Source organism: Orcinus orca, chromosome 14 (genome assembly GCF_937001465.1).
Source record: "Orcinus orca chromosome 14, mOrcOrc1.1, whole genome shotgun sequence".
Lineage (NCBI taxonomy): Eukaryota > Metazoa > Chordata > Mammalia > Artiodactyla > Delphinidae > Orcinus > Orcinus orca.
Genome location: NC_064572.1, coordinates 87,998,269 through 88,014,334, shown reverse-complemented (window position 1 = coordinate 88,014,334; position 16,066 = coordinate 87,998,269). Strand labels below are relative to the sequence as shown.

At 45.3% G+C, this 16,066-nt stretch overlaps 1 protein-coding gene across 2 annotated transcripts in view; it reads right to left on the bottom strand.

The window, feature by feature from the left end:
* GLRX3 (glutaredoxin 3) overlaps positions 1-15,810 on the bottom strand; it is a 31,202-nt gene extending 15,392 nt beyond the window's left edge. Inside the window, exons 1-4 of one of the 2 annotated variants that reach the window (XM_004265705.4) lie at positions 15,667-15,810; positions 9,876-9,984; positions 1,797-1,871; positions 886-1,087 (exon numbers count right to left, since the gene is read on the bottom strand). In XM_004265705.4, the coding sequence (XP_004265753.1) occupies positions 886-1,087; positions 1,797-1,871; positions 9,876-9,984; positions 15,667-15,755 (475 nt within the window). In that variant the 5' untranslated portion in view covers positions 15,756-15,810. Of the gene's footprint in view, positions 1-885; positions 1,088-1,796; positions 1,872-9,875; positions 9,985-14,428; positions 14,517-15,666 lie in introns of both variants that reach the window. The other variant, XM_033420704.2, reaches the window with a different exon arrangement.
* Between the last annotated feature and the right edge of the window lie 256 nt (positions 15,811-16,066).

Genomic DNA, 16,066 nt, shown 5'->3' with positions numbered 1-16,066 from the left:
AGGGAAGAATTTACAATTAACTTTATATTGGAAGCTTGGCTATATTATAAAGTCACTCTGGCCATGCAGTAATCACATCAATAACACACTCAACTTTCCTGCCACCTGTCTTAATAAATCCCTCCTGTGCAGTTGAAACAAACATGCATCACCAAAAGGCATTAAATGCTCCATTATGCAGCATAATAATGTTGTACAAGGCACAGTAAAAAGAAAACAACGTAACCCCAATATCAGAGGGGCCAAATAACCCTGAGACTTACTCAAGGACAAAATTCCAAGCATACCTGTGGTAAGACAATAAGAGTGACTATAAGCCACAGAAGTGGGAATCTTTAAATTATGAGCAGCTACAAATTGGAATTGACATCAATGGTGAATAATACAGTCATGAGACGTTGAGAGAAAACAGAAGTACACCGGGTAGACACAGGAACACTACTGCAATTCTGTACATTTTCAAACTGCTGAATCTGGACTATGTGAATAAAAGGAGGCTGCCAAGAAAGAGAGGTAAGTGTTAAGAGCAAAATTAACTGAACAGCCCAAAAGCCCATTAATGGAGACAGCAGTCTGGCAGCCGGAACCTAATCCCAACTCTGCTACCCAGCGACCCGAGCAAGTCACCTTCACTGGGACTTAGGTAGTAGACAACAAAGATTTTGAATCAGATGATTTCCAAGATGCCTTTTGGTTCCAACATTCTCCGAGTCTACATTGCAAACGAGTTCTCACACCTAATTATAGAATCTCCTGGGAGTTATAACGTGTCCCGCTCTTCTAAGGGTGTCTGAACACAAGTATCAGATATATGGCGCAGCCTGCACAGAGCGCACCGCCTCAACTGCGCCCCTCCCGGTGAGTATCCTCCAAGCAGCCCCTTACCGCAGCGCGGCTCCTGAGGAGTTCCCTTCATGAACAACATGCAGCGGGCAGCGTGAGTTAACTTCTTCAGGCGAAGGCTGAGGTCTTCCTTCGGGTGCTCATTACCACTGGGTGGGAAGGAGCCGCTAGACGCATGTCGTTGAACCTTTTTAGTCAACTCTGGGGCATGGGCACCATCTAATCGGTCCATTTTCTGAGAATTCTAAAGTTAAAAAAGTCATTTAGAGTATGTGTGCATTTCTTCATCATCTCTATATTTCAGGCTCTAAAATTACAACGAGCACAAATCCATAGCTCTAGCCAGTTTTTAAAGAGGTCAACATTATCACTGGAAAAGTTTTTTAAACTCTGATTACAGATTACCTGCTATGCATCTCAATTTTAGAAATAAATAATTGTTTTCTTCTTTCCTTTTTAGGAACATACTAGGAAAACGGCACTACTTCTCAAACCAGGTCAGAAAGGATTTCCCCACCCTCGCTGGGATCAAATCTACTCTTAAGTATAAATGAGGTAACTGGGGGACCATGCTAACACCCAGAGGTACCCTGAAGCACTGATTTGCACCCACTTCCTAAAGGAGTCATTAATCAAACCAGAACCAGCCAGATGTTTCATTACATCCAGGCACATGCCCCAAACAACCAACTTCTGACCCAACTCAGGGAACATTCTGGGTTTACAACCATGTATCTAGAATTTTTCTCCAATCCTGGTGGCTGGACCTCCACAGTCCATGCCCCTTTTCCAGGACCCCTAAGGCCAAGTAAACGATGAGACTACAAGAAGGGCAAAGCCAAGAGCAAGCAAATGCCTAATGTTTAGGGAGCAGGGGAGAGGGCAAAGGAACCAGCACAGACAGCCCGTGGCCCACTGCAGGCAGACGACCTCTTCTGCCATCTTATCCTTACCTTGAAAAACAGAAAGGTGGGAACAGAACTAATTTCATATTTTTCAGATACTTCAGGAACAGCTTCAGCTTCCAACTTTAAAATAAAAGAATTTAAGCGTGATTATAAAAAGATCCTTTTTTACTACTTCAATATGTAAATCAGTTTCACATGCATTATCCCTTCAAGTAGTTGATGTTTTTTAAAGAGTATGGTACAAAAGTTTATGACACATTTACATTTAAATGAGACTCACTGGGCTGGCATGTCATCCACTGAGTCTGCAGTATCAAAACAGGTTCAGAGGTTTTTATTTTGTTGCACATTTCAAAAGATGCCTGGAGGCTGTGAATAAAATTTTTGGTGCACTAGTGACCTAGTAAATTTTCAATCATATGCAGCTACGACTATATTGAAATCCATAAATCACTGACCCCAGTTATGTCATGATTACAGTGCTTATTTTCTGCCCACAGCAATTCTTGCTGTTTGCTCTATTGACTAATTTCAAGAGGCAGTACATCATGACTGACAGTTGCAGCCTTCTGCAAATTATGAAGCAAAAAGGAATATTTCTTCAATAAACTATTGATGTCTGATAAATTTTACTTTTAACTCCTGCAAGGCTGTTGGACCCAAAGCAGATACCTTGCTAGGTTACTTGCTTCTGGGTCTATTCATACATTTAAATGCATTTTAAATAAGATGACCACATTGTATTCGACAATTTCCTTGAAGCCCTTCAACAAGATCTGATGTGATATCTGATACATAAGCTTAAACAGTATTTAGTAACGCCCTTTCTAAACAATTAAAACACAAATACCTCAAGCTTTTTACTTGGACTTTCTAAACTGTATACTTTGAGAAAGACTGAGATACATTGTATCTTTCCCTCAGGGGACTGTCAATGTAATATAAACTCTGAAAACCAATAAAAATCTAAATTCACACTACACCTGTAGGAAATAAAATTTATTGATAAATTCTACTGCTAAAGAGTTTAAACTATATACACTGCATTCTTTCAGCAGTGAAAGACCCCCACCGGGCTGGAGACACTATTTTTGTCTGCAGCCCTAGCCCATCAAACGGGCGGCAGTGACAAAGCGGGAAGCAGCCGTCTGTCTTTGGCGTGTGTCTCCAGCCCATGCACCCTCGGGTGCTCTCTTATCACCTTAATTCTCGTTTCTTTACAACGCCCTTTTGAAACAATATTTTAAATTATTTTCATTCTCCATTGTGAAAAATTATATACATTTTAAAGTCGATGTCAAATGTACAATAAAACTGAAAAAAGAACAAAGGTAAAGCACTTGGAGACAGCTATTTAGAAGAGACTCTTTCCAAGATATAAGAAACTTCTGTGCCATATTCCTTCATACAGTTCCACACTCAGACCAAAGAAGAGCACGAAGGTGATGACAAAGGCAGCGCATCACTGTCTGTCTTTCGGCTAACATCTGGTGAGTGCCCACCACACACTGGGCACTGACTGGGCCAGGCTCAGTGAAGATCCCCATCGCTGGCACTCCTGGATTCTAACAGAAAAGTAATACAAATCAAAAACCAGGCAACACTAAGTAGAAACAAGATAATAGAGTTTTAAACCAGAACAAAACAAGCAGCATCCTGACTCATACAATCAAATTCCTATATGCTTTTGAAACTTGATCTCTTCTCACATTCCCGCTGGTTTCCAGTAGGGTCCCTTACTGACAACTCTTCTGGGAAGCAAATGATGCTCTTGAAATTCCTGCTGAAGCCAGGAGGATCGCTACACGTGCCTCCCTTAAATGAGCTCCCAGAAGACGAGATCTTAATAAGACACAGGCAACGGTGACAGGCAAATCCTCCTGAGCCTGGGCCAGGAGCACCATTAAAGGCAAAGCCGTTCCCCAGAATATCAAGGGCACCTGAAGTCCGAAACCTTCACAACACTAAAACTCTTTAGAAATACTTCCGTTGGATGTAAGACAACATAACCGTTAATAACAATGAAAGCAGAAGATAAATGTATAAATACTAAAAATTTTTAATTTTAATTTTCTTCTGCATTCCAAAGAGACCAAAGATGGCCAATAAGAGCTAATACCTTCCTTGGAGGCCTGCTCTGTGCCATAAACCACGACATGCCTTTACATGAGAGCACCTAGACCTGTCACAGCCTGGGAAGTATGGGGCATGTAATCATCTCAGCTTCACAGGGAGCCAGGTAAAGAGGTCACTCCAGACACAGTTAATAAGCAGCAGGACTGAGAAACAAACCCATGTTTGTTTGACTACAAAGCCTGTGCTTTTTTCACTATACTAGGTTAACTTTTCTACTACAACAATCAAACAAGAAATAGTCAAATTTCAAAGATAGGACTTATACATGACTTCAGGACAAAACAGACACGAATACTTCCAGAATGGATTCTCAGCCGGAAGGCCTTTGGGGGAACCACGTGCTTCCTATACCGTGAATCTCAAACGTGGACCCTCCCCACGCAGCGTGCTTTGTGTCTGTGGAGAAGGGGGAGGAGGGCAGGGAGGTGTTACTAAAGCAAGATGAGTCCAGAGGAAGGGAATTCTGCATCATCTCCTTCAATTTGCCAGGGTCACCACTGACCATCGTGATGATAATGGCTAACACCGTTCTAAGTACGTTCAGGCACTGAGTTCACTTAACCGTCACAGTAGGTACTGTCTTAAGGAAGAAACTGGAACTTCAAGAGGCTAGGTAACACGGTCGAGAGCACACCACCGTTGGGCGGTGGAGCAAGGCAGTCTGGCTCCAGCCTCACTCCCCTCTCCGCGGCCCTGCTGCCACTTCACCAGATCCAATGGTTATGCCTTTTTTCTTCACTTTACTGACCTTTCAGTATCATTCAGTAAGGATGACCACACCCACTTTCTCTGATACCCTTCCCTTGGCTTTCTGTGGTTTCTTTTCCTCCAACTCTCAGACTGAATCCCTGGCTTCTTCCCTCACCTCTGGCCAACCACTACATGGCTGCACATCCCAGGACTTGGTTCTGAGTCTGCTTCTCTCACCTACACTCATTTTCCCAGAGCGGTCTCATACAACCCCCTGCTCTAAGGAGCACCAATATGGTACTGCCACCCAAGTTCTCTCCAGGCCAGACCGCTCCTCTCACCTCCAAGCCACACACTCGACATCTGCACTCAGATCCCTACTGGATATCTCCCACTAAACCTGTTCCTCCCCAGGGCATCCCTATCTCATTTAAGCCATCTACTTGCTCGAATCAAAAAGGAGACAACCTTGACGAATTTTATTTCCTTCACTCCTGACATCCAATCCATCAACAGGTCTCCTGGGTGCCCCCCTCCAAAATACAAGCCGACTCAGACCATGACATTACTTCAACATTCTCCCCACTAGTGTCCAAGGCATCTCTCACCTGGCCCAGTGAAATAGTCTCCTAACTAGTATACCTGCTTCTAGGCTGCACCCTTACCCCCTTCAAACCATTCTCCACATGGCAGCCACAGTAATCGACTTAGGAATCAGACTGTGTCACTTCCACTGTAGTTGGAATAAAACCAAAACTTGACCACTGCCCACAAGGCCACTCGGCCCTTGCCTACCTCTCAACTTCATGTCAGAGCCTCTCCTCCTTCACTGTCCTCCAGCCCCACTGGCCAACTGCTGATCCTCTGAAGTCTGCACTTGCTAAGCCTCTACCTAAAAGCTCTCTCCCAGCTCTTCCAATGACTGCCACCTTCTCATTTTTTTAACTCTCACTTATTAGATACACCTTTTCAGCCCAACCTAAATAAAGCACCCCACCCACCCAAGTCCCCACCTTTCATAACCTGCCTATTCATTTCTTTTGCTGAACTTACTACCACCTGAAACTACCTTGGTACTATGTGTTACCCATTTACTGTCTGTACCTTTACTGTTCCACATTCCCAGCAACTAGCATACTGTGTGGCATATAATTAAGTGTTCAAGAAATAAATTTTGAACAGAATATTGAACTAACAGTGGTCACTATTCCTAAGCCAAAATGGGAATGACTACTTGCCAGTGGTGGCAATGAGCCTCCAAGGTTAAGGCCACAATGATGAAACTCGACATTCCAGTATAAATCAGCTATATTTCAATAAAACAAGCAAACAAACAAAACCACCTGACATTCCGGGACATTCTGTCATATCTCCTACAGGGCTTCTTTCTGCCCTGTGACAAGATACAAAAGGAAAAATTTTCAAAATCAAATTCTTTATTTGTCAGATAGTCAAATATAAATTTCAAAATAGTATTTAAATTAACATTTTTGATAACTTTTTTTAACACTTTACCAAACTTAGCCCAGTAACAGCTAATAAACTATGTTAATTGTGGTATTATTTTATTACCAAGACAGCATCGATTAAAACTAGGATATTTTTAAGATGTAACAATTCTACTAGAATTATCTGAGAGACATCTTAGAGTTCCTAAAAACTGGAATCCTACGCATGCTCTCTAAGATGCCGAATAAACTGATCAGTATTCTCTGCTCCCACCTGCACAAAGGAAAGCAATTTAAAACAAAAACAAAAACGAACAACAACAAAAAAACATGGTAAGGTAAAGGTCCCTACCTCAAGTATCCCACCATCTAGTCAAGAAGCCAACAAAACGGGAATAAAATGACAGAGCAGATGAAGATACAAGATATTCCCCGACTAACAGTCCAAACAATGGCACAGACTAAGTTCGGAGAGAGAGGAAAGAGGGGGGAAAAAAAAAAGCCACGGAGGTACACAAGAAAGACTTCACACAAAATGGATTTGATTTAAATCATCATGCTGTACACCTTAAATACACAAAATCTTTACTTAAAAAATAAAATAATAAAATCAACTACAAAATTTTTAAAATAAATTGCCACTCCTATTAAAAGATGGATTTGAGGGCTTCCCTGGTGGCGCAGTGGTTGAAAGTCCGCCTGCCGATGCAGGGGACACGGGTTCGTGCCCCGGTCCGGGAAGATCCCACAGGCTGCGGAGCAGCTTGGCCCGTGAGCCATGGCCGCTGAGCCTGCGCATCCGGAGCCTGTGCTCCGCAACGGGAGAGGCCACAACAGTGAGAGGCCCGCGTACCGCAAAAAAAAAAAAAAAAAAAAAAAAAGATGGATTTGACTTGGACCATGAATATGACTAGTGGTACCCAACTTCATGACCCAATACTATTCTTCCTCCTTCTCACCCCCTACCAGAAACTATCCTGAAATAGTCTATCTACCAAACAATTTGATTTAATGATAAACATGTATTCCCATTTTAAATGCTAACAAACTGACTTTACATAATTTGAAAAGCAAAGGCACTTGATATTTTAATTAGCTGGTTAATTTTATTCTGAACAAACGAAGGTTTCTGTGAGACTTCCAGCAACAGGAATAACTCATGGATCTCCTCCATGCCCCTGAAGGTGTGAGAACATCAGGGTAGGACACAGCCCCAGGACCTGACTGGACATGGCAGCCGATGCAGGTGAGTGCAACCAGCACACGGCCTAAACATGGCACCAGGAAGGAGCACAGGTACTTTATTACCATATCATCAGTCCAGGAAGTGAAGGGATTCAGATGCAATACATGTGAAAATCTTGCCTTTCAGCAACCTATTCCAATGAGCACAAACTACTGGGACCAAAAATGTATCCTAGCTTTTCTCCGGTATTATTTTACCATCTTCTACAAAATAAGGAATTGCTGATGATCACAAACTGTGATTAAAACCATCTATATAATGATTCTGTAAATCTAAGTCATAGAATGAACTAACCTCTTATACGTCAAAGTCAAAAATGCTGAATGATGGCTGTCATTTAAAAAAAAAAAAAAAGACCAAGAAATCAAAAGAAACACAGGGTGGTAGAACATCAATTCTATACCCTAGAAGTTTCACAAAGCTCTCACTGAGAAAGCTGTTTTGAAATGAACCGCATGCCTCTCTTACTGGGAAATGCCAAGAGAGCTCTCAAATATTTTACCTCTCCTGGGCTGACTATTGTTCAGTACTGTGGCCTTTAAAAGTACCTACCTTCCAAATTCCACGCACATGATCTTTACCTTTGAGGATGTCTAAGCAAGAAATACTATGCCACAGAATGAATTTGCAGAAAGTAACGACCTGGGCAAACTACCCACCTAGCCCTGTCACCCTCTCCGTGAATGGCAGGTGCAGTTGGGTTCAGGTATCCCCAACAGATAAGGGCTTCCCAACCCTTGGCGTGCTGAGACACTTAAGCACTTGAACAACTTAAAGTCTCACTGCCAAGTTTGGTACCAATGTGAGAAGTAATTCTATAGTCACTTTAAATAAATCATTCAAATGGCAGCTAAGAACAATGTGCTACTTAAACCAGTAACATTATACACATAAAAGCAGACTTACAACAATTACCATCATCTTGATTAATCTTATGATTGAATGTTTAATCATTCATTTCACTTGTAATCATTATCTTTTATCACTGACCAAACATGCAGTTTTAATGTTCCCTTCCATTATTTATATTGAACATTTTAGGGTTACATTCTAAGGTTTCATTACACATTTCACTGGAATTTTAAATAAGTCCTTAAATTTTAAAAAGCTAACCGTTATATTCATAGTTGCTCCATCTGCATAAAGAAACACTGGAAGGATTCATGCAAAATTAATACAAGCAGCTACTTATGGGATGGGACAACAGGGCTGACGGGAAGGAGTGGGGCGGACCTTCTCAAAGTACATCTTTGTATACTGTTTTGATTTCTGAACCAACTAAGTGCAATACCTATTCAAAGCACACTTATTTATATAGAAACTGTCTGAAAATTGTATCACTCACTATACAAATGGATTAGTATGTCGGAATTCTGGGTCTTCAGTTTACATAAAAAGCGGCATACAAGCAATACAGTTGATGTCACTTTTAACCCCATACACAGGTATACTTGCCAACATATCCTCTGAACTCACAAACCCTGGTTTTAAAAAATAAGGCTTTGGACTTCCCTGGTGGCACAGTGATTAAGAATCCGCCTGCCAATCCAGGGGACACTGGTTCGAGCCCTGGTCCGGGAAGATCCCACATGCCGCGGAGCAACTAAGCCCACGCGCCACAACTACTGAGCCCCGTGTGCCACAACTACCGAAGCCCACATGCCTAGAGCCCGTGCTCCGCAACGAGAAGCCACCGCAACGAGAAGCCTACGCACCGCAACGAAGAGTAGCCCCTGCTCGTCACAACGAGAGGAAAGCCTGCACGTAGCAGCAAAGACCCAATGCAGCCAAAAATAAATAAATAAATTTATTTTTAAAAAATAAAAATAAAGCTTTGGTTTCCTGTCTGCTTTTTTAAATACTAAGGATTCAGCTTTCTCCCTTCCCAAAATTTCATTTCTAAGATATTCAGCTCTTATTTTGGCCCTGCTGCTTAAATGAGTACTAAGTCCTGATTGATAACGTTAAATGTGCTTAAACCTAGTGAGCTAATCCAGTCACAACTCTCACTTTCCTAGTACTGCCTCTACCCAAGAAAGATACCAGGAATGCAGAGCATGCACAAGAGGGTAAAAAAACAAAGGCAGCAAGGGAGAGACTGGCTTCCTTTTCCTCTGCTTCCTGGCAGGTCAGAAGAACTCAGTTTCTCCTGCAGGTCTGCACCTCCCCGGTCCCGACAGCAACCTCTTCCTACTGCCCCGGTCCCTACAGCGGCCTTCACACACTCTTTCTTGAATCACTTTCCATGTCACACCTAGCTTTTCAATGAAGTAAGTCTTGTTACTATCTTTACTATATTAAAACCACAATTCCCCAAAATGAATGATCTCATCTGCTTTTTGCCCACGTAGACACTCCCCCGACTGCCATCCTGTCCTCCCAACCAAGCATGTGTCAGGGAAAGTGTGGTGAGTTTTACACCACTCGGTACTTGAAAAATGCAAAAACATTTTAAGATGTTTAAGAATAATCTACTGTGATCCCAACACCAGCTATGAACATGAGGAATCCCACACCAGTCCTCCCTTATATGTTAATAAAATGTACTCTAACCCATAAATCAGAATTAAATTCTTAAAAGACATGACACTGAAAATACAGTACCTTCACAAATGAAACCTGGGGGTGTTCTCTGGCTAGCTCTGCCATGACGTCGTTCATCTGACCACACTGTGGAGCCCATGGTGCCCAGAAATGGACTACAAGGAGGGACCTGTAAATCCATACAATGCAGTTTTTAAAAATACAGTAGCTTTAGAAATAAGCAAATACTGAGGCAGATCAAATTCTATTAGCAAAGAAACCTGTACAAGGACCGCCTGAATTGTTTTTGTACTGCTAGAATCTTGTTATATTAAACACAGACAGAAATATAACAACTTGCAAGGTCTTGAGAATCTTTTGGATGAATTTCCAAGTTAATGATATTTCTTGAGTCAATACTTAGCTCACATGAAGTGGTTCTGAATATTCATCCACCTCAACTACTAGCCATGTAAATTAACTCTATTTTGAGACCCTTAGGAAAGAAAGATGGAAACTAGATTTCTGTAGTCAAGGCACAACGTTTGTGAAAAATGACTGCATATGCGTTACTACTACTCATGTTATTTACTTTTTAGACATGGTACTGTGATGAAGTGCCCATAGGAATAGAAATAAAATGTTACAGGGCTTCCCTGGTGGCGCAGTGGTTGAGAGTCCGCCTGCCGATGCAGGAGACGCGGGTTCGTGCCCCGGTCCGGGAGGATCCCACATGCCGCGGGGCGGCTGGGCCCGTGAGCCATGGCCGCTGAGCCTGCGCTCCGCAACAGGAGAGGCCACAACAGTGAGAGGCTCGCGTAGCGCAAAAAAAAAAAAAAAAAATGTTGCAAATGAAGGTATATAAGCAGAAAACAAAGGGAAAAAAAGGGAGCTGCTTTTCACATACTTTTATTATGCTACAGAAGATTTTCTAAAAATTGATAGTATGAACAGACAGAATAGCGATTAATAAATTGTCAATGAAATTCTCAAGAATCTCAGTATGTACCTATCAACTATTTTCATATAAAATTATCTTGGCAAAGATATATTTAATTCTATCCTCATACCCAACTGAAAAACCCTTCAGTTTTACAGAATTCCAAATTCAAATATAATCCTCCTTGACTACAAAAAAATCTGAAAACCCAGGAAGAAAATACATTGAAAAATATGTTACACGGAGAAAGGAAACAAAGGACAACTAACCTTGGGCAAGGAAAGGAATAGAATACTTGGCTCATGTGAGCTAAGTATTGAGAGAAGGAGGAGCCTACCATGCAGTGTTGGGGGCCGGAAGCCGAGGGAGGCACTGGGGACTTCAGAGAGCTGGGGGCAGGATTTGGTGGCACTGGAGCACAGTCTAAATTTCAGTACCTGCAAGTTCCTGGCTTAGTGACTGATGGCTAGTGATAGCACTAGCCACGAATCACAGTACAGAAGCTGCCAACCTGAGAGGAAAGGAAGTCTAGTGGGCTGTGATAGTCTGGAGCTCAGGAAAGAAGTCCATGCCTGATCTGCAGATCTGGGAATCAAGAAACAGCGCAGGCAGCATGCTCATCCATGCAGGAGGATAAAGAGGAGGCCGAGGGCAGAGGCTCTGGGGCTCATCAACACTAAGATAGGACAGATGGCGGTAAAGGAGCCCTGGTGGTAGACCAGAGAAGGGACCTAAAAGGCACACAGCAAGGTTCTAGGGTCTCCCAGAAGTCAAGAAGGAAGGAGAGACAATCATCAAATGCAGCAGGAAGGGCAACCAGCAACAGTGAGAGTTAAGTCCGGTGGACGACAGAAGCAGCGTGTAGACCACTGGACTGAGGATGAGGAGCAGAGACGGCTAGAAACCTACTCTGTAAGAGACTGGGCTGTAAACAGAGAGACAGCAAGGATGAAGACAGGATCAGGGAATGGGCTTTTTTCAATACAAGAGAATTTTCATCGTTTATTTTGTGAGGGGACAGAGTGCAAATGGGGAGGGAGAGGCTGAAGACACGAGAGACAGCTAAGGATTCAAGGTCTCAAAGGTGGCAGGAGAGGGAAACTGAGAGCAGAGAAGAATTCGCCTTGAGAAGAGGGACAATCTCCTCCGGGTCAAGAGCAAAGGAATCAAGAATGGGTGAAGCTACAAGTAAATGTGTAGGTGTCGGGGGAGGGGCAAGTCGAAGAAGAGCTCTGGAAGATGCTTCTGGAAGTCCTGTTTTCCAGGTAGGAAACAAGGTCATGTGCTGAAACGAAGGAAAATGGAGGACAGGGGTCACAGACAGGACCGAGGAAGACAGGAGGGCTGCCCAGGGGCACACAAGAGTAAAGCAGGAGGCTCTAAAGGCAGAGCCGCCTAAGGTGGGAAAGGACACATGGCAGGGCCCCTACTCCATGGGTACCAAGTGCAGCAGCAGAAGGCAGGAGCTTCAACATGTGGGTAGGTGGGTAGAGACTATGGAGGAAGTATTTCACCAATCCCTGCTGCCTCTTCCTCTCGGGCATGCAGCTAGACTACACCTCTCAGTCTCGCTTGTGTCCCGGGCTGGGGCCCTGGAACTGAGCTGTGGCCAGTGGGATGCAGGGCAGAAGTGAGCTACCTGGCCCTGCAAAGCCTCCCGCGTGAGCCTCGGCCTACTCCAGCCTCCTCTCGCAGAGCTTCTGCACAGAGTGGCGGGGGGCCTCTGGGGCCTAAGGGATGGTGGGAAGGAAGACAGGCCCACGAAACGACTGCACAGGAATGTTCACAGCAGCCTGGCACATAACAGTCGACACCTGCAAGTAACCCAATGTCCACAAACTGGAGAAACTGCTGTATATCAACACAACGGAATACCACTCAGCAATAAAAAAGGAACCAACTACAGATACACAGCAGCATGGATGAATCCCAAAAACACACTGAGCACAACAACCCAGACATGAAAGACCAGGAGTTCTGCGACTCCATTTACATAAAGTAAAAGAAGAGGCACAACTCATCTACAGTGACAGAAGGCAGATCACTGGTGGGGGATTACTGGAAAGAGCCTGAAGAGCATTCTGGGGCTCTATATTCTTGTCCTGAATGGTGGATACTTGTGTTAATACAAATGTCAAAATTCATCACACCCAGCAATTAAGATCTGTGCATTTTATTTTACTACAGTATATAAGTTAATACCTCAATCTTTTAAAAGTTAGATACCACTTTTTACCAAACTGAAAAAAGATTTTTAAAATCATAATATTCAATGAAAAAAGGATAAAGTGAGATGGCACTTTCATATCCTACCAGTAAAAACTAAATTGGAACCTTCCTGAAATTTCAAGATACTTACACACTTCCAAGTATCTATCCTACAGAAGTCATTAAAGAGACAAAAACGTACGTATATGAACATTTTCCCAGTATTTTACACAGCAAATAACTGTAAAAATCTATTGTTCAACAAGATAGTTTTCTTAATGGTCATACAATAAAATATCATAAAGCCATTAAAAATCGTGTGTCAAAGAATGTTTAACGACATGGGAAAATGCTCACAATGAGTACATTTTTAAAAAATTAAAATAAGTTACCAAACTTTGTAACAGTATGTGCCAACGTAAGTAAAAAAGAAAAGAAAAAAGTACACGTACACAACTTAACTTCCATTACTCCTAATGTGGCTTGGAAGAGTAACTTAACTTCCACATCTGTTAAACAGCAGTAACACCCTGGGAGGTTGGGAAGATCAAACAAAACTATGCACGCACTTTGAAAACATTAAAGAATGATATTAACGTTGTTATTTTACATTATCCACAATATTCTCATATTTAGATGCTTAACTTCCACTTTCCAATTACGTACACGATGCCTAACATCATAAGGACATAAACCTGAAACAAACAAACGCTGTCACCCTCTCTTGGATTATATGTATTCTCTCCACCTTCATGGACAGCCCAATATGCAGGGTGCATTGTTGAAGGAAAACCTTTAGAGAAAGACGAGATTCAAATCCTAACTACTGTGATGTTAAACAATGTAATGAACCTTGGTTCTTTTTCAGTAAGATAATTAGTGATTGATAAATGGTTGTTTCTCTGTTATTACAGGTGTTCTCTTATAGTTATTCCTCTGCAGGTAACACCAGCTACTATCTATTAAGATCATATAATATTAGACTCTGTTAAATATTTTACAAATGGGTAAAAACCTTAGTTACTCTGTAAATGGGTATTAATATCCCCACTGTATAGACCAACTGAGGTCTCAGTAACATATAAACATCTGATTATTTGACTTAAGCAAAAAAAATTTTCAATTCACATGAAATTTTAATACTGGGAAATGAAGATTTGTAAAGTAGACGTTAAGTAACTACATTAACAAGTACTGTTTAATATTCTGAAATGCTGCCAATTTCACCAAAAGTAGCAGAGATTTGTTCCTTCCGCAGATGCCAGGCATCACTTCCTTCCCATATGCCCATTTAAACTCATCACCACGAAAAAGGTATATTGGTTTCCGGATCATTTCAAGTACGGGCCCGTGGCAAGAATTAACATTTAAGCTTTTTCAACTGTGATGTCTTAACGACTTTTTTCTTTAAAAAACGATACATAAAATCAAAAATGTGAAACACACAAAAAGCAAAATAGTCCTCCAGGTGATCGTGAACACTTACGAAGGGCAGGTCCAACCGAGCCCTGCTCCTTTCAAGACGCCGCCTCTGGGGCACTCCATAAGTGGGCCGCCGTAAGATGGGGGGAGCGCTGGATGAGTCACCTTTCATCAATGAGTCCACGTCATTCCCTTCGCCCCCCCCCCCGCCCCACTCGCCCGTTTCTGGCAGTTTCCCAGCAAGACCGGAAATGCCGCAAGAGCGGCTCTGGTGAACACCTTTAACTTCAGCACGGCGGCGAAGCCAGACGGGAACTCTCCCATCGCACCCGCACTCCGCAGCTCAGCCGCTCGCCAGCGTACTCACTACCCGCTTCCAACCGCGATCCGCTCCTGCACTCGCGCCGATACGCTTCCACTGCCAGCGAGCCCGCGCAGCCGCGCCGCCGCACGCAGAAGGGCCCGGGCGCGAAGGCGCCGCGAGGACAGGCAGCACGCGTGTCCGCTCCCACACCCCCGGGTGGGCACTGTCCTACCCCTCTCACCGCAGAGGACACTCCTGAGACCTGGTTAAGAAACGTGCGCAGCGGCTCTGGGGCTGGCTCCCGGGCAATCGGCTGGCGCTCCGCCGCCCCCGCCGGCCATGCCCCGAGACACCGCCCAGTCCCCGAGAGCTCGGCCAGCGGAAGCCGCGAGACCGCTGCGGAGGCCCCGTGCCCGCCCGCCGGCGCCGACTCGCAAGCCCCGGGTTTCCATGTGTTCCCCCAGGCCCGGCCTCTGCATCCCGGTGGGTCTCCTTCAGACGCCGTCCCAAGGGCGAGGGGCACGTGGGCCAAGCCAGAACGGACCGCGGCTGAGCCCGTCCAGGAAACAGGAGACCCGCGTCCTCGGCCCGGACAGCGCCACACAGTGCGCTCTGCCCCATCACCAACACCCTTAAACGTCCCTCGGAAAGGAGGCAGGACCGCCGACCCAGCTAGGCCTTCCTCCGCCTCCCGCCCGTGACGAACCGGGCGGGGGCCGGGGTCTCCGTGCCCACCCCCGACCCGCGGCTGAGTCCCCGCGTCGCCGCGCCCCGGGAGGCCGGGCCGGGCGGCAGGGCGGGACCCGGGCCTCGGGGCGCCCGGAGGGCCGGGGGTCTGCGGTGGACCCCGCTCCCCTTCCGGGGCGGGGACCTGGCCTCGGGGTCCGGGCCGCGCCGGCCGCTCCGCCCAGGCCGGGCCGGGTGCGAGGGAGCCGGGCAGCCGTCGCGGCCGGCCCCCGCCGCCTCCCCTCATCCCTGCCGCCCGCCGCCCCGCTCACTTGGCTCTGAGGCGCAGCAGCTCCTCAAACTGCCCGGCTGAGCCGACCTCCACAACAGCAGCCGCCACCTCAACCGCCCCCGCCGCCATGCTGCCGCCGCCAGACAAGAGCAATCGAGCGCGGGCGGTCGATGGGGGAGGGGCTCGGGCGGCTGCACGCGGAAGCCCCGCCCCGCCTCCGGCCCGCGCGGAAGCCCCGCCCCCGCGGAAGCCCCGCCCCCGCGCCCGCCCCGCCCTGTAGGCCCGCGTGGAAGCCGGGAGCCGGTGAAACGCGGGAGGTTGGGGCTTACCGGAGGGCCAAGTGAGAGCCCCAGGCTCCTGACCCCTGGGGCTCCGGACTCTCAGGAATCCTGGCCTCTGGGGTTCCTGGATGTCGGGGCGCCGTACGTTCCTTGCAACTC